General features: G+C 42.9%; 3 protein-coding genes across 4 annotated transcripts; all 3 read left to right on the top strand.

Moving 5' to 3' along the window:
- The first annotated feature begins 435 nt into the window (after positions 1-435).
- kbtbd7 (kelch repeat and BTB (POZ) domain containing 7) lies at positions 436-4,468 on the top strand. Its single transcript, XM_047601543.1, has one exon. The coding sequence runs from the start codon at positions 1,006-1,008 to the stop codon at positions 2,878-2,880; it is 1,875 nt and encodes a 624-aa protein (XP_047457499.1). The 5' UTR covers positions 436-1,005; the 3' UTR covers positions 2,881-4,468.
- Positions 4,469-5,194: 726 nt separating this feature from the next.
- zgc:101559 (Ras-related protein Rab-33B-like) lies at positions 5,195-7,617 on the top strand. Of its 2 annotated transcripts, none has more exons than XM_047601545.1 (2): positions 5,195-5,597; positions 6,376-7,617. In XM_047601545.1, the coding sequence occupies exons 1-2, from the start codon at positions 5,340-5,342 to the stop codon at positions 6,820-6,822; spliced, it is 705 nt and encodes a 234-aa protein (XP_047457501.1). In that variant the 5' UTR covers positions 5,195-5,339; the 3' UTR covers positions 6,823-7,617. The 2 variants fall into 2 exon arrangements, with proteins under 2 accessions (XP_047457501.1, XP_047457502.1); XM_047601546.1 differs by having other exon boundaries at positions 5,326-5,597; positions 6,382-7,617.
- A 410-nt stretch (positions 7,618-8,027) lies between these two features.
- Positions 8,028-18,187, top strand: katnal1 (katanin p60 subunit A-like 1). Its single transcript, XM_047600053.1, has 11 exons — positions 8,028-8,331; positions 8,754-8,927; positions 9,483-9,643; positions 10,330-10,492; positions 10,575-10,702; positions 10,810-10,915; positions 12,448-12,606; positions 12,747-12,873; positions 13,049-13,183; positions 13,874-14,000; positions 16,597-18,187. The coding sequence occupies exons 1-11, from the start codon at positions 8,326-8,328 to the stop codon at positions 16,793-16,795; spliced, it is 1,485 nt and encodes a 494-aa protein (XP_047456009.1). The 5' UTR covers positions 8,028-8,325; the 3' UTR covers positions 16,796-18,187.
- Positions 18,188-18,720: the final 533 nt, after the last annotated feature.

Raw genomic sequence — 18,720 nt, 5'->3', positions numbered from 1 at the left:
GCCAGCGCAGTGGTTATGGAGCATGCGCACACGCCTTGTCTAGTTAAACTCAGATTAAGGCGTATACATGCCGATGAAAATCAATTTCCAATCGCATTATCTCTCTTGGTCTGATATTAGTAAAGAGTAACACGTTTCTGGGAAGGGAAGAAGGGAGAAGAGGGAAGAATTGTGTCTATAATTATCATGTGAGATATCAATTAGAGAAAAGCATTTCCTTTTATTTATGTAATTGTAATATGGACTTTATGCCAGTGGAAGTGGAACCCTGAATCGAACCTGATCAACCAAACATCAATCGTCGACCCAGTTTCACAAACCAATCACTGAGGACAATCCTTTCTTAGCAAGGTTGTACGAGAGTGCAAGGAGCCAGAGCGGAAGCTTGGCAAGGTTGCGTTCAAATTAAGAGCATGTATCACCTATTTTTAGGTTGAAAAGATGTTTTTGGGTAGTGAAAAGCCGTAATCATGAAAGGATGTTGCATTAAAATCCTTTGAGGATACACCAGACCAGATATAAATCGAAACGACAAAAAAGTGGATGCACTTATAAATCAAGAAGAGTTTTATTTTGGCAGATCCGGCCGGAATCTGTAGTTCCAATCCTGACAAAACTGACGTTTCTTGTTTTAGTAAAAAGACGCTTCTCCGTCCGTTTGCTACATTCAAAACAGAGATGAGCAAATGTCGAGAAAAAAAGATCTGTGAAAATCAGCATTATTTTTAAAGCGATTCTCTAGGGGGGTAGTTTGTCGGAGTATCCGTTTTTTTGACGCGACATCATGGTCATTTAACGGACTCGTAGGCGTCCGTTCAGCTGTTGAGTCGCTTGGTAATGTATTTACCCACAGGGTACGTTTGATTTTCGGATGTGTCACCGTCGGCGCACAGACCCTTTGGCGTTACCGACCATGCTCGCCGCATGACAGCGTGTCATTTGCAACCTTCGCCGACGTAAAAAAAAAAAAAAAAAATTGCACATTTCTCTCTCGAGTTTGCAGCAATGGCTTTTTCGGCGCTGCACTGCTTCAGTGGTCCCGAGGTGCTGGAGGACGTGAACCACGCTCGGGGTTTGATGACCGAGCTCAAGTCCCTGTACGACTCCCGGCTGCTCGGGGACGTCACCATCGGGGTCGGGCGTGAGGAGGAGCCGCTGGAGGACAGCGGAGACTCCTCCAGGGGTGACATTGACCAACTTTTCCTGTGCAGCCGCAACGTCCTCGCCGCCGCCAGCCCGTACTTCAAAAGCATGTTCACGGGGGGGCTGCACGAGAGCGTCCAGGAGAGAGTGGTCATCCGTGGGGTGGACTCTGAATCCATGTCTGTCATCATCGATTACTGTTACACGGGCAGGGTGACCATCACGGAGAGCAACGTGCAGAGGCTGTACGCGGCCGCAAACATGCTTCAGCTGGAGTACATCAGGAAAGCTTGCTCCAGTTTCATGACCAGGAGGCTGGACCTCTCCAACTGCGTGGGGATACTGAAGTTTGCGGACACCTACGACAATCCCGAGCTGAAGGAGAACGCGCAGGCGTTCATAGCCCGGAACTTCAGCCAGGTGTGCACCGGGGGGGAGCTCGGCGAGCTGGACTTGGTGCAGCTGAAGGAGCTGCTGTCTCTGGACACCCTGGACGTTGACTGCGAGAAGAAGGTGTGCTCGGCGGCCCTACAGTGGATAGAGACCAACGCGCCACAGAAGAAGGAGGACGCTTTGCAAGCGCTCAAGTGCGTGCGCTGGAACCTGTTTACCGAGAAGGACAAGTGTTACTTGGAAAGCCTCATGACGAGGCCTCTAATAGAGAAGTACTTGGCATCGTTTTTCGACAGGTCTGCAGAGGACAGCTGTGGGATGTCTGCACCTCTAGACGTACCAAAACACAGGATAGGTGTGAGTGCGAAAGAAATGATCCTCTTTTTCGGTCTTCCCAACGATAACATCATGTGCTGCGACCCTTATTCGGAGGACCTGTATTTCATGGCTCCTCCGCTGGAGGACCTGAGCAGTCAGGATTACAAACGCTCCACCATGGAGTCTCTAATCGCCTGCGCCACCCCCGAAAACAACTTGTACCTAGCCTCCCACCTCTCTAAACACTTCTGGCTGTACAACCCTGTCCTCAACAGCTGGCAGGAGCTAGCGGAGAGGCCGCTGGGGAGGATACACTCGGGGATGGGCTATCTCAACGGCCACGTGTACCTTCTGGGTGGAAGGAATCCAGTGACAGATGCCAGACTGAAGGAGGTCGAGTGTTACAGTGTGCAGAGGAACCAGTGGACGTTTGTGGCTCCTCTGCCGCACTCTTTGGGTAAAATGCAGGTGGTGGCTCTAAATGACCACTTGTACGTGGTGAATAAAAGGAGAATGCTTTGCTACGATCCCAAGAGGAACCGCTGGCGCCACTGCGGGTCGCTCCGAAGAGACAAGCTCCACAAAGCCTGCGTGTTCCAGGACCAGATAGTCTGTGTGTGTGACATCCCCGTGGTGAAAGCTTACAGCCCCACCAGGGGGGAATGGAAGAGGTTGGGCGACATTCCCATCGACAGTCGAGCCCTAAATTACCAGGTGATCCAGCACAACAGCAAGCTGCTCCTCCTCACTCAGACTTTGCTGCAGCACAACAAGAACAGAGTCCTGATCCATGAGTACGACCCAGCGAGGGACACGTGGAAGAACATCATGGCGGTGTACGTGTCCACGCTGGGACCCGTGTGCGTTTCGACACGCGTGTACCCAGCGTGCCTGGGCTCCGCACACAGCTTCTCCACAGAGGAAGACGACGACAGCGGCTCCAGTGCAGACTGGGACTTTGACGGCCTCACGGACGCAGACTCTGACTCCGGCAGCTCCAGCTCTTTCTCAGATGAGAACTGGTAGCGAAACGCCTACGTGTGTCAAAAGAAAGTTTAACTTATTTAATGGATATTTACAGGGTGGGTTTGTCCGCCTGGAGAGGCCACAGTATTAATTCAATGTAAGTGCAGTCGTCTAAAGCACAAGCTGATCAGAAGTGGAAGTCTTTACATGCTTTACTGGTCTCTTACAGGTTTTCAGTGATGCCAGGAGGCAAAGGCTTCGTTCTTCAGTTGGCATCGACATGAAGGTCGATTTGATGTCTGTATATTTATTGTTTGCGCAATAAAAATAGCAGTGGGCTCCACTACAGAGGAGAGAGTCATGCGTCATCATGTACCACATTGATAAGGCAGCTAAGAGGAGGATACTACACAGATGTAGTATTACACTTGAGTATGAGGAGAAATTGTGTGAGACACATTAGCAAAGAATGGTCAACAGCATTGAGTAATGTATCCTGGTTTGTCTCTTAGGTCAAAAATACTTTAAATCCTACACTTCCCATGATTCAGTGGTTCCCAAACTGTTCCTTTGTCTTGCTCTTGACTCTGCAACCTGTATAGTAGGAGAGCTTTGTTCCTTAGCAGTGTAATATCTAAAAAAGAGGAGCTTGGAAGAAAAGGTTTGGGAACCACTGTCTTCATCTGTTGCTTCCTACTTTTTACACACATACTCTTCCCACTTTAACTGAATAAAATTTGTGCACTCCAAACCCAAGCTCAGACACTCGGTTAATGTTACTTCTTAATGTTAAATCTTTTTTTTTTTTTTATTGACAAAGCCACGCCAGAGCTACATTTAACACCAAACAGTACATAAAGCAGTTTGCACTTGCCACCTACTACTCCCTGTGGCTAATAAACTGTACGTACATCGAATTTTTTTTTACTCAGTCTGTGTTTGTGACCGAACTATTTGCAAATAAATGTTATCTAGCTTGAATAAGTGCTTAATATTACGCCGATGTGTTGAGTTAATCATGAATTTGATGTCAGGCAGCTGAAGTGCCTCACGTTTATGACTTCAAACACAACCGGTCGTAAACAGGGCTTTAAGATCTACAATCCTTTTTATGTCCGCGTGCATCGAGACCTCGCAGCCAAACGATGATGTTAAACTACTGTCTGAAATCTAGAAGCCAATGTACTGTCCGCTCTCTCAGGTTTAGGCTTCAGCGAAAGCCTGTTTGCCATGATTGACTTTTCTTTTTAGATGTGGTAAAGATTGGATTGTTTTGGTGACTGATCATACATTTTATGGAAATTTATTTGGAAATATTGAATGTGTGTATGTGTTTTCTTATCTGTTTTTTTTTTTTAACTATGTTTAAATTAAAAAAATCTGTTTGTTTTTTTTTATTGTATCTGAGGGTGATATGTCTGCATGTTTTAAAGCTGTTATAAAGCCATTGTCCTCACCAAGTAACCCCTACACTCACTTATCAGTTTATTAGTGGTGCGTTTTCACTCAATGACACAAATATTGTAGACAAAATATTAGAGCCTCTAACAACTTGGAAGTGTAACCTTCATAATGGTTCTCTTCTTACAGGGTTGTTCTATAAAGCAGTATTATCTTTCTTGGTGTACCTAATAAACTGGTAAATGAGTGTGGTCCTGATTTGTGTTTCTGTATGATGGATAGTTGAAGTGTTGTGTGTGTGTGTGTGTGTGTGTGTTTGTGGAAGGGGTTTTTGGTCGTGGATTATAAAAAGCCGTTTTGATGTATGTGTCAAAATAAACTTCTGTGTCTGCCGCAGAGTTTCAATTCTGTGCGTGTGTCGTTTTTTACAAAAGTGTGTTAAATAAGGTTGAAAGCACAATAGAGGTTTTAAATATTCAGCTTAGGCTTGAATACTTTCAAGTTATTAAATAAAAAGAAAAATAACATTCAGTTACTGGAAAAAAGTACATCTTTATTTCAACATTACTAAAATTTACGAATATAAGCCTTTTAGTTTAGGTTTTGTACATGTATTTTTTGAGGTTGCATATGTCCATTTAATTTTTTGTAAGCAATAAATATGGTATAACCATATATGGTATGACCATTTACATGATCAATCTCTACATAAGCACATACTGTATGTTCTTGCCGTTTATTTTTCAGTTTTAATTTCCTTCGGTCTAATTTATGCTGTACAGTTTTATTTTTACGCTTTTTTTATATATATAATTAAGTTCTGTGTTTTTGTACAAGAGCAAAGTGACTGGAGTCAAAGTCCTCAGCCAATCTGATTCTCCTGATGTGATAAAAACATAAATGTGCAATATAAATTGAATGTAACTGTTAAAGAAACAGAAGATCAGTTAACAATGTTATTGCTCTGTTACGAATGTGTTATTTTGTCAATTTTCAAAATACATATACATACATACAAAAAAAAAGACAGCGCCGTCCAGTGACATCTACTGGTCGGTTTTCGTATTCTCGCGATAGTTCGTCGCCGTAATATCCTCCAGACCGCGAGAAGATGAGAAATGGCAATAGAAAACAAACCTGGAGAGGAATTTGACACTGTTTTCAGTCTAAATGACTCCCTGGAGCTTTCCTCTCATCACGACTATGACCGTGGGAACGCTCGGATTTTCAAGATAATCGTCATAGGGGATTCAAATGTGGGGAAGACGTGTTTGACTTACCGGTTCTGCGGGGGCACTTTCCTGAAAAACCCGGAGGCGACCATCGGGGTGGATTTCAGAGAGAGGACGGTGGAGCTGGATGGAGAGAGCATCAAGGTGAGGCGAGCTCCGGCAAACGCACGTAATTATATTTTAATGAACCATTTTCCCTTGCAAAGTGCACTGACGTCTGCGTTCAGAAGTGGCACCAGACTGTGAACGTGCAGATGGTGAAATACTGGCCTACCTTTTTAAACTGACCAGCTGTTAGCCCACTTATTTACTACCATCTTAACAGTTATCACTAAGCACTTTATAGTAGCATCATTAAAGTGCCATTTAAAAAGTGTAATAAAAACACACAAGAATAAAAGCACTAAAAGACATGCAAGGGTGCACTGTAAAAATAAACAGATGAATAAGATGCACTATTTTGCACAGCACAACATTCAAACAGCATCCAGTGTAAAAAACAAACAAACAAACAGTATAACCAGGAAGCAGTAATGTAACCTGATACTAAAATATGCATCTGTTGCTTGTGACTTTTGTATTCTCCATATTTGTAACTGTCAACAAATACGAAGAAACGCAAATAATTGATACGCAATGATTATGTATGCAATGATTTAGTATGTCTGTGTACCCAAAAACACCAATATATTCTCACCTGCACACATGCTTGTGTCTTACCCTGTGCCTAAGACACACTATAAGAAATTGCACTCTTTAATTCTCCACACTTATATTGATTAATTGGGCTTTTTAAAAAAGAAATATGTGGAGCTGAGCAGCACAGTTGTGATCGGCTGACAATCCGAATAGCATAGAAACACGCTGGTTTTATTCTGTAAACAGCATCTAGTTACGTAAACTTGTGTTTCTGCTGTGCCAGTTGCAGATCTGGGACACCGCAGGTCAGGAGCGATTCAGAAAAAGCATGGTGGAGCACTACTACCGCAGCGTTCACGCCGTCATCTTCGTGTACGACGTCACGAGCCTCACCTCCTTCCAGAGCATCCCCGAGTGGATTGAGGAGTGCAGCCGACACTGCGTGGGGCCCCTGGTGCCCCGCATCATGGTGGGAAACAAGTGTGACCTAAGGGAGCGCCGGGAGGTGCCCACGTCCGCAGCCCAGTGCCTCGCCGACAGCTACAACTTCCCGCTGTTCGAGACGTCGGCCAAGGACCCCGGCGAGAAGGAAAACGTCGATGCAATCTTTCTCACTTTAGCTTACAGACTGAAGAGCCACAAGCCACTGAGACTAAAGCAGCCGAGCGAGAACAACATCAGGCATCTGTGGAACCAAAGACAGGAGGAAGCGTCAATTTGTCAATGCTGAGGTCACCTACATCCCACGTAGATGTACTGAGTGTGTTCAAAGGCTGCTGAAGCCTTCAGGGGTAGTGCTGAGGAAAGCACCGTTGAACGAAGCTTCTCAACACTGAGACTGAAGGACGGAAGCTTCCAATGATTTTACAAACTTCCCTGCGTGATGTGAGGCACAGCTTTGACATCGTAGCCCTATAGGTTTGCACAGTATTAAACCAATGTGTTCATGCATGAATGGATATGGAGGTATGTCAAGTATTTTAAACTGCACATAAACAACAACAGCATTACAGAATGCACTTTAGTAGCAAAATAAATGACGTGCAATAATCAGCAGCATCATAGCACTACAACGTATCTACAGAACACAATAGAAGCAGTAAATTAAAGAATTTCTGTGTGTGTAAAGGGTCCAATAAGATAAACTGAAGCTGTGAAAAAAATGCAATCTTTTTTTTTTTTTTTTAAAGAAGGGATATTTTAGTTTTGAATGTAGCAGTGAGGGATTTGGATGTTTTTGTGTCCTCCCATTTGCATATATAGTTTTGTGGAGGGACTTCGTCAATACCAAAAACCTAACCGACAAGCTTTTGGGACAAAAAAGGCAAATCCACATTGTTCTCTTGAATAAGCATGACTGAAAACAAACTCAGTGTTCCTTGAAATCAAGATAAAGAATTCACAGCTGACTGATGATTATATAATCACGTTGCATGTGTGCAAAAAAGCAAACTCTTTTCAACAGTATGAAGGTGTGTGACAATGTAACACTGTAAACCAATAAAAACTTGTATCTATATCATAATTTAACATCTCTGTGGTTGCTCCTATTACATAATTTAACATACTGCATTTACTTATATATTTTGTAATTTAGTGGGAAATAAGTTTTTTATTCAACTCTTTTGATTCATCTGATCAGTTTTTCTTAGCTTGAATGTATTATTATTATGTGTTATTAAGTATTAGTAATGGTTATTTGAAGTCACACTGAAATAATGATATTTAATGAATTGTGTTAATCTTATACTGTATAGTGCAGTTTTTTTTGGATGAGACTTCTGAAACAGTAACATACATTGACTGAATCAATGTGGAGTTGGCAATTTTTAGGCGCATTTCAGCGACGACTAGCGGACATTGTGTGCATTGCAATTTCTCTGGTGGTGCATTTATCAAATCACGTAAAATAGCAGGTGTTTCCGTTTAAAAGCTTGCGCCGACACCTGTTTTATATTTAAAAAAGCTAAAAAATGAATTCCCTTGGTTAAGTTAAAATATTCTACGGTGTCTATTAAACTAATCCTGTAGCGAAACAGTGTTGGCATAACGTTATTTTTCCAACAGTGCTCGCTCGAATTGTTTTATCTACCAGCTTGCAACTGGACCGTGAAAGCAGCACGGTAACCGATCTGTCTGTATTCTTCACACGGCGTCTCTCTGCGGCCATGGTAACACCGTCCTCAATGCTAGACCTCTGATTCAAAAAGAACCACACAAACAAGCGCTTTTCATGCAGGTACGTGAACTATTTACAACTCGAACGCGTTAGTTAAAACGTAGTCCAGCTCCTTTGGTCGCTCGTCTTTGTTTATATGTGCATTTCTTTTAGGCACGCTGCGCGGGGATTAAGTAGCGTTTATTTATTGACACAAGATTGGTTTAGTTTTCTGTCCGTGGCCTAGCAGCCAAGCTAGCGAAGAGCTACCGACGTTGAGACAAACACTGGTGTAGATTAAGATAATCAGAATGATTTCTTGTCGTCGTAGCCACAAGCAATCACGGTCCCGACATCAGCTAGCTTTACTAACATGCTTCGCCGGGTGTATGTAGTAGTAGATTCGCATCCAGCATTGAAGAGCTGCACCATCCGATTTAAAATGTGGATGACCATACTGTTGTTTTAGTGTCTTAATGCGTTAACTTGGTGTTTTTTTTAAGCTATTATTCAGCATGAATTTGGCAGAGATATGTGACAACGCCAAGAAGGGCCGTGAGTATGCCTTGCTCGGGAACTACGACTCCTCCATCGTGTACTACCAGGGCGTCATTCAGCAGATCCACAAGCACTGTCAGTCCCTCAGAGACCCTGCACTAAAAGTCAAGTGGCAACAGGTGAGTCTGCCCCCCCACCAAACCACTGACACCTGTTGTTACCTCATCATACTGGTGCATTGATTCTCTTTGGAGAAGAAGTAATGCCTAGAGGTAAAATCACTTTTCATCAACAACTCGACGCCTTTCAGAGCTCAGCAATCTGCAGTTCACAGGAAAACGTAAAGCTGCACCTTGGACCGTCACCTTACCGTGGTGGTGGTGGAGTTTGAGTGCCCTAATGACCCTAGAGGCTACGCTGTCCGGGGCATTTTGCCCAAGGCAGGTTGGTCCTAGGAGACAAAGAACAGTTCAGAATATCCTCAGTGAAGGATAACATCATGAGTTTGAACTGGAGACGCCTCCCTGTGGGCCCACCACCCACAGGGAGGAGCATGAAGGGTTCGGTGCATTGTGGATCGGACAGCAGACTAAGACAGGGTCCTTGGTTATGGAAACTGACTCCTCGAACATCAAAAGACACCGTTTTGGGAACAATCCGAGATAAAAGTCCGCCAGCACTTGTATAGTTGTTGCGATTGTTCATTTTTAAGATGCTGGTGCGTCTGTTTGCAGGTCAGGCAGGAACTGATCGACGAGCATGAGCAAGTCAAAGCCATCATGGGGACGCTCGAGAGCTTCAAGGTGGAGAAGCCGATTGACATCCTCGCCCCTCAGCAGGAGGAGAGACCTCAGGATCCAGCGGTTTGGCCCCCTCCCACGCCTGCAGAACACAGGTCTGTGTGGATGAATGAAATCTTTAGGTTCATGGAGCCGAAGTTCCTGTATTTTATGTAAATCCTCAGCATGTAACCTGGTCTTCTCTGACTGGGCAGCTCCAGTGTCCTGAGCACATACGACCCAAACATGTTCAATCAGAGAGATGCAAGGGGAGGGAGTAGCCTGAAATTACAAGGGAGTGTTTTATTGGATGGAAAATTACTGTACACCCCTGAGTGCGGGATGAGTCATCAACATTTTAAAGTAGCTTCCAACAAAATACACAAAACAAATCTCTAAATGACAGTGATAGCTGGTTGCCACATCATATTTTATTCATGTTGAATTAATCGCCAGGAAACAAGACTATAGCAGGTTGTTTGGCGTTTGTCAGTAATGACTGTTGACACGTGGGATGAAGCAGGAAGTTTTTAAAGTACAAAGAGACGTGTTTTGCATAATCAGTCTAATCTCTATCACCACAATGTGACTTTACATGTTTGTTCCCGTGCACATTTTGAACTTTATCTACTCCGAGAACTAGCAAAGCTGGTTTAAGATGAATGCCAACGTCTGTGGGAACGTTTAGCACGCTGCGATATTACCGCTATCTGGAAGTATCTTTGGTGTTTCTGTGAACAGGTGTGTTCTTCTGTTCTCTATTTGTTTACCTTCGTTCCTGTCTGTGTGTGTGTCTCTGCAGGAATCCAGTTGCAGTGAAGCGGCCCAACAGCGGAGTGAAGCAGCAGAGGAAGGACTCGCCTGGCCTGCAGCATCGAGGGCCGGGAGGCCGCGGTCCGGCCAACCCTAAACCTGACCGGCCGGGATTCAGAGATGCACGAGGCACAAAGGCTAAAGACGATAAGGTCAGTTAATCGATGTGTGAACGGGAATATAGGAATAGTTTTTGGTCATATTAATATTTTTCCCCATTTTTGGCTCTATTAGGGAAAGAAAGGGGTTCCTGATACACAGGGGGATGTCGAACACAAGAAGTTTGATAGCACGGGATATGACAGCGACTTAGTGGAGTCGCTGGAGAGAGATATCGTGTCCCGTAACCCTAACGTACACTGGTACGGCGGCATGCGCCGATTCTTACGTGCTCTTTAATATGTTCTGCCTCTTGGGCTGATTTTCTTTGTGCCATTCACTGATTTTTCCTTTTCTTGGTGAACTGCAGGGATGATATTGCCGATCTGGAAGATGCTAAGAAGCTGCTGAGAGAAGCGGTGGTGTTGCCCATGTGGATGCCTGACTTCTTTAAGGGAATCCGTCGCCCTTGGAAGGTACAACGCTACAGAATCTCCATGTGTTAAATCTGACTGTGTTTTAAAACTCGACAGAGAAGTTTTTGAATGTCCTTGTAACAGCCCCCCCCCCACCGTGAACGTTCAAGTCATATCTAACGGCTTCATTGTGACCTGAAGATTTTCACATAAAACTTGCTGCTGACACACCGAGTGACGTTATCGTGCATCATCTGGCTCATGAGCAGTGCTTACAGTAATCTACTGTAGTAGCTGAGCAGCAAAATATCACATGGCGTAAACATGGCTGCAGACTTAAAGTATGATTTTTCCTTTCTCTTCCTCTGTTTCATGACTAGAACTTAAGCCTTCCCGTAAGACAAAAAAATATTTGTCCATTACCTACTAATTAATAAGTCTCTTCTCCCACGGTATAAACCTTTAAGCCAAAGTCAACGACTAAATAGTGCCTCTCGGTGTCTTAATGAGTATTGAATGAGCAGCCAGGGACTTGTATTCAGAATCCGCCTCTGTTGAGCTTCATCATGTGAGGTCTCATCCCTTCAGGCCAGCCCCATGAGGTTCAATACGTAATCGTTTTCTCTTACAGCAGGACAGTGGTTTTCATTTGTCTGTAATCTTCATGCGTAATTGCTCGCTCTAAATAGATGCAGAACACATTCATTCAGACGGCTTGAAGCGTAGCGACGTCAGACGTTAATAAATTAGAAGAAGGGCATTTTAAATATGTGATTGCTTTATTTGGTGGAGATAAGGTTTTTCGTTATTGCTCATCTTTTCGTCCTAGAGCTCTGTGCAGTCCAGCTGATCCTGCCGAGATTCTGATCAATACGTGATTAGTAGTCTACATCGGAAATCTGTCTGATCCACCCTTCGGCATATATATATTCGACATGTAGATTCTGAGACTTCAGGGAAAACGGTTTCTTAAAAAAATTCAGTGGCTCATCTCGATCCTTCCTTTTTCCCCGGTTCCTGCAGTCTCCATAGCAACGACACAAACCAGACACACGAACGTTAGAGTGGCAGTGATGAGGGTTGCGCAAGAGATAAAAGAAATATGTATCCTCTGGCTCCTCTAATATTGTTAGATAGACTAGCTGTTTCCTGTCCTGCTACATCCGTCCATCCATTTTTATCAGTTTTTGTTGGCGTCCGTTTTTAAAAAAAAAAAAAAAATCATTCCTCATTGGGGGGGTGTTCCCCAAGGCGTTCTCCGGACAGGTGAGATATGTAAGCTCTACCGTGAATCCTGGATAGTCCTAAGGGAACTTGTCTAGCAGACGTCCAAGGTATCTTCACCTGGCCCCATTCGACTTCCCCTCCTCGCTGCACAAGCTTCATATTTAATGTGGTATCGATCTCCTCTTCTAACAAAGTAGCCTTTAAATCAATTTTCCTGAATATCAGAGGAAACTCTTAAAGGAGGGCGAACGTCGGGGCCGCATGCTCTTATAATCGTGTCCCTGATGACTGTTTGTATATTGTAGAATGCAGACGGGTACAGGAAATTGTGATACGCTAACAGTGTACGTAACATTTTGTCTCAGGGTGTGTTAATGGTCGGCCCTCCGGGGACAGGAAAGACCATGTTAGCCAAAGCCGTGGCCACGGAGTGTGGGACGACTTTCTTCAACGTGTCCTCCTCGACCCTCACCTCCAAATACAGGGGCGAGTCTGAAAAACTTGTCCGCCTCCTGTTTGAAATGGTGAGTGTATTTGCAGATGTGTATGTGGCGGTGCACTGGGGGCTTTGGGCAAAACGCTGAAGCCGTGCATTGCAGCTTGTGTGAAATTCTAATGAAGCCGAATGCAGCCATTCACAGTATCGAACTTTTTTATTTCTTAGGCCCGATTTTATGCACCGACGACCATCTTCATAGACGAGATCGACTCCATCTGTGGCAGGAGAGGCACATCGGACGAACACGAAGCCAGCCGCAGGGTCAAGTCAGAACTTCTGATTCAGATGGATGGTTAGTGGGACAGCATGAAATGTAGGGAGATGCATTAATGCATTTTGTCCCATTTGGCACGTCTGTACAGCAAAACCAATCACAGGTCTTAACTTTATCCCAGGTATTATCCTGTACCCAACACTGATGGTGCAGCAACGTGAGTTTTCTAGTTTAACTGTGGCTTTGTGAGCAGGTGTCGGAGGAGCCCTGGATAACGAGGACCCCTCTAAGATGGTGATGGTTCTCGCCGCCACGAACTTCCCCTGGGACATCGACGAGGCGCTGCGACGGCGGCTGGAGAAGCGGATCTACATCCCCCTGCCCACAGGTGACACTGACGGCACTAGACTGGACTTGACTCTGTCCAAAAGGCAACTGATTCCTGAAGGATTAGAAATATTTACTGAATATGTTGCTTTCAGCTGCATTAAAAAGTATAACCATTGGATGGCTGAAACCAGTTCCACCCACTTAAAATGTATGGTTACAAAAAAATATGGGGTCTTTACAAAATGGAGCAAATTGCATACACGTTGAGGCTCCAAAGAGCCTTTTTGTTAGACGATGGAGCCCCGTCATGCCTTTGTTAATACGGTGAAGCTGCTGCTTTTCCCCCCGACCCTTTCTTTTTGCTGTTATCGTTGCTTTTAATTCTTTGTTTTTTGATTTTTTTTTTAAGTCATATTTTAGTCTTGAATGTGTATAATTGTATATGGATGCAGCTGGGAAGTACGATAATTATATCTGCTGTTGATAGAAGAAAAAAAAAAAGGCAACTGGCAAATGTAGATTTTCTTGAAGATGTTTCGCCAAGTGGCTTCTTCAGTTCTACTCTACACTCGGATGCGTTGCCTTTTTTCTAAACGCCTTTTGAATTACCATGACCTGGATAACAAAGAACCTTCACTCGAGTACGAGTTAATAGTGTTTTATTTATGCACCAAGCGCATCTAGTGGACCTGTGTTAAGATGTCATAAGTGGTTTGTAATCGATGCTGTCTGGTGTGCGTTTGCGTAGCCGTGGGTCGTGTAGAGCTGCTAAAGATCAACCTGAGGGAGGTGGAGGTGGCGGCTGACGTGGACCTGGACCTCATCGCTGAAAAGATTGAGGGCTACTCTGGAGCGGACATCACCAACGTCTGCAGGTGTGTAAAAAAAACAATGACAGAGTCATCCTTTCATCCCTTTTATACTTAATAGTTTCAGTTTGCTTTGACATAAAATACAACATGTCACAACATGTCACTGTCGGTCCAGTATAATCTAATACGGATGACAAACCCATGTCTGACATGTTTAAAATGATTTCCACCATGCCTGATCAGGCTCAGAGATATGGAGGATATGTTTATTCTCTTGCAAATCGTAATGGAAAAGAAAATGTCTCCATGATATCCTGATCCCTGTTGTCAGGACAGTGGGGATTCTTGACACAGGGACCTAATCAGGCGCGTGCTTTGTGAAAATGAATCGGCCTACCACAGCAGCACAACATATGGAGAAGATTCAGGGGCTTTACGACGTAAATCTGTTGTGAGATTTGTCTGGTTCTTGGTTGGTGTTCAGTGGGAGTCATCGTCCTGTCCTTCAGACAAGAACTCAACAAAAGCTCTGTACTGCAGATGGCTACCATTGCGAAACCGTTTTCCGGTGCATTCGCAAGTTTAAGCGACCTTTGACAATGTAGATTTGCAGCCTTTAGTACATAAATACTACAGGGTTTCTCTAAAAAGTCTTAAACAGTCAAAAATCTGATCATCCCAATTTAAAAAGTGTTGAATGCGAGCATATTTTGCATTGTAGGTCTTAAATTACATTTAATTAAGTTTTAAATCCTAACGTCCACCCCCCTCTGGCCTCGGCCTGTTATGTGATTCTGGGTCTCTGATTTTCTGTGTTTTTCGTATTTCGTCTTAAATTTAACTCATAATGGTCTTAAAAAGTCTCAAATTTCACTTGTTCCAACCTGTACTAGAGGTGTATTTTCAACTACAATTAAAGCGAACTGTGTATATTCAACACTACATATTCTAATTAATGGCAGAATATTATGACCATTCTTGCAAATCAGGTCCATAGTGACTAAATCTTAGCCATTGTGACAGATCTATTTATTATTTAGCAGTTAGTTAACCAAAGGCGACAACTCGGGTAAAAAAAAAAAAAAATGATAATGATCGATTACTTTTGTCATAGAAAACTATTTTTTTTCCTGTGCCGTTGCCATGGATACACAGCCTCGGGGAAACTGCCTGTATCCTAATACGTTAAATGCAGCAATGATGGTGCAGCGTTCACATTTTGCTCACTTGCTGCTGGGTTTTAGGGATCACGTATGAAAATACCGCAGCCTGCGTGTGCGACAGGTCAAGTGCGAGTTATTTAAATCCTTCTCTAACATCAAATATATAATAATCATAGAAATAGCCGCGTAGTTAAAGAGAAATTACAGCCAGAGTGATCATTTGATTCGAGGCAATTTTCTCGTCCTGTTCGCATCAATCTTCTCCCTCCAGGCACACTCTTGTTTTGAATTCGAATTAGAAAACCTTTATGTGTCCCACAATGGGGAAATTGCAGTTTGCAGCAGCGTACATAGGGGCAGAAAAATAACAAGAATAAAGAGTGGACTTGACTCACTCACACATAATAAGACACACATTTAACCCTCAGGCATCTGTTTAATTTACTACCCTCTTGTAACCTTAGCAGACATGTCCAAAAACTATTATAAAAACTGATAACTTAACTGATTAACACTTTATAAAACTACCCCAAATTTTGAGTATTTTATACTTTTAAATGCCAGTTTGTTTACTTGAAGTCGCACCTTAAAATAGCCCCTAAGCTCAATAACACAAGCACGAAAACGAATGAAATAACAAATATTTTATGCATAAGCTCTATAATGAGGGAATGGCTGAATTTTGAATGACTATGTTGAATAGTAAAAATGACTAATTTGACCATTTTTTCCTCATAAATTAAACCCTAATATTTCAAAATAAGTGATTTTATTGTGTCATGGCTGGAAAAAAAAGTAGTTATAATGGAAGTCAATGGGACATTTTTACAGTTTAAATGTGATGATACACAAAAACTGCAATCAAGTCAATATTTTGGATAATCTTGGTCATATCCAAGGCTGATTTTTTTTTTTAAATGCCCCAACATCCCAACATTAGTTTTATGGAAAATAGCTATTTTTCCATGTTGTCTTTTTTTGTTTTTTTTTTTTTTTTTGGTAAAAAACAACAGTGACTTTAAGTAATAAAACTGGCATTTAAAGGTTTAAAATCCTCAAAATGATTGAATGTTTAGTAGTTCTGTAAAGTGCTGAAGTGCAAATTTTCTGTTGACCTATTACAATTATTTCTTATTATTATTTTTATTTCAAAACTTGAGTAGAGATAGACTTTGCTATAAAAAATTGTGCCATAAACACTAACACAGCCAAAAGAAGAAAATTTGCAACCAAATGGACAAAAATGTCCCTAAGTTTGCCTGAAGGTTAAAGTGGTCTTTAAAATATTTAATATTTACTGCGGCTATGCTGAGAATGGCAGTAATCTTTTGTTGTCGCCTCAGCTCATCTCCCTCACGTTGTTTCATCGACCTTGGACGCGCGCATCACCCACGTATACACTGTAGCGCGCAGGATTTCATTTGAGTCCTGCATTACTAACCGCCTTTTCTCTCCCGCGCATCTGTCTTCTCTGGCGCCTTTTCCGCTCACGTCAGGGACGCGTCCATGATGGCGATGCGCCGTCGAATCCAAGGCCTGAGCCCCGAGGAGATACGAGCTCTGTCCAAGGACGAGCTGCAGATGCCCGTGACCATGGAGGACTTCACGCTGACTCTCAAGAAGATCTCAAAGTCCGTCTCCGCCGCCGACCTGGAAAAGTACGAGGCTTGGATGGCCGAGTTCGGCTCGGTGTAGAGAACAGCGGTGATTAGACCCAAAGGGAGCCGAGCCTTGAAAGGAGGAGTGACAGCTTTGAAAATTGTCGAAACCCTTGAAGAGGTGAGAACTCCAGTGTGTGAAGCGGGCAGCGCGTCAGGGATCGAGATTATACGGGGGCTCGGGTTCACATCAGAAGACCGGTGCCTTTGAGGGAGAAAACGATGAAAACTTTTGCTGCGCTCCCGTGCTTTCACACCTTTTCCCTTCGCTGTTGCCCCGGTCCGACTGTAAGCGTAGAGATGTCAATCATCCAGCTGCTGACTGACTCAAGAGACTTGAGGAAGACCGGCATGAACTTTTAATGTATAATGCAGCATAATAAAAACACAGATAGGGAATGTACCTTAGTTTTATGTACAGATTTGGCCTCATGCAAGAACATTTTTGTGTGTCCTTAAACTATCCTTATTATTTTTTTTATGTGAAGAGTTTTTTAAAAATCTGGAGAGTTAGTGAGACTTACATCGATCAGCCACAACATTAAAACCACAGACAGGAGAAGTGAATAACACTGAACATCTTGTCACAACTTGATGTTTAGCTGGGAAACGTTTGGACCTGGCATTCATGTGGATGTTACTTAGACATAAATCACCCGTTTAGACCTGTACTAGATACTACTTGATGGTAGCACACACACACACACACACACACACACAAAAAAAGAAAATACGTAAAAGAAAATGCAGCAGATTCGAGTCCACTATCAGCCTGGTGAATTTGGTGCTGGGAACCAAAGTCATGGACGGTGTTGCCTTGCGTTTGTGGAACTCGTCATCATACATTAACGAGTTGTATGTTTCATATCACCCCCTCAAATATGTTACTGACACTAAGGTTTTTCTCCCATCGTTTTAATCTCTTCATCTCGTCGCCACATTGCCGCTAGCCTCTTCCTGTGAGTCAAAATATGTCGAAAGATATAAGACCGAAAGTTATATACTTTTAAGCAGAAAGCTGTCGCCATGCCGGTATATAAAAAACATTAATGTGACCTCACCTGTTGTAGCATGGTAATCCCAGATGGCGGCGAGTTGGAAAACATGATTCGACTGCATATTCATTCAAATTAAAGTATCACAATTCAGACCTTCCGCACATTTCTGAACAAACCTGCTCTTGCATGAGGCCCTTTGTCTTAAAGAACTCAGTTTTAAGCACTTTCAATGTATTTACTACTGACTGACCACACTTGAAATGGACTCTGTGTTTTGTAGTGACTGATTGTGTGTCTGTGTTGTCTTGTTGGTCTTATTTTCAATTTTAGTTCTGTTGACACAGAACAAATGTAGTAAACCTCAAAGGATGTGGCCGCTGGTCTCATGGATGTTTTTTTTTATTAAAAGGTACGAATAATCCTCACTGAAACCTCGTCTACTCATATATTTCCTGTTGTTATGAAAACTAAGGTCGTGTCCCATTTAAGGAGCGTACAAGGCCTGTTTATTTTATGTACATTAAGATCATAAGTGTTCAAATCGTTGGCCGGCCGATCGCTCACACTGAGAACGGAAATGCTTTGAGTGATAATTTCAATATATTGATAAAACATAATGTATTACTGTTTTTACACTTTATTTAGGCCTTAAACTTTTAAGGCATCCTTCTTAGGGCAAATAATTGAAGAAGAACCAAGAAAAGCTCTCTTCTGGCATTGAGTGTGAGACGAAAAACAACCATTCACACTCACATCCACATATTTAATCACTAATTAATCTAAATATAAGTTAGATGCATGGCTTTGGACTGGGGAAGGAGGTTGGAGCTGGATGAAAACCAACACAGGTAGAGGAAGAACATGTAAACAAAACACACCACCACCCTAAGACCCCTATCAACTTGGGGTGCCAAACAGGGTAGCACAGTGATATTTAGTGATATTGAATGCTTAAAATTTGTAA

The sequence above is a fragment of the Mugil cephalus genome, chromosome 12, assembly GCF_022458985.1.
Source record: "Mugil cephalus isolate CIBA_MC_2020 chromosome 12, CIBA_Mcephalus_1.1, whole genome shotgun sequence".
NCBI classification, from domain to species: domain Eukaryota; kingdom Metazoa; phylum Chordata; class Actinopteri; order Mugiliformes; family Mugilidae; genus Mugil; species Mugil cephalus.
This window is presented reverse-complemented; position numbering and strand designations above follow the sequence as displayed.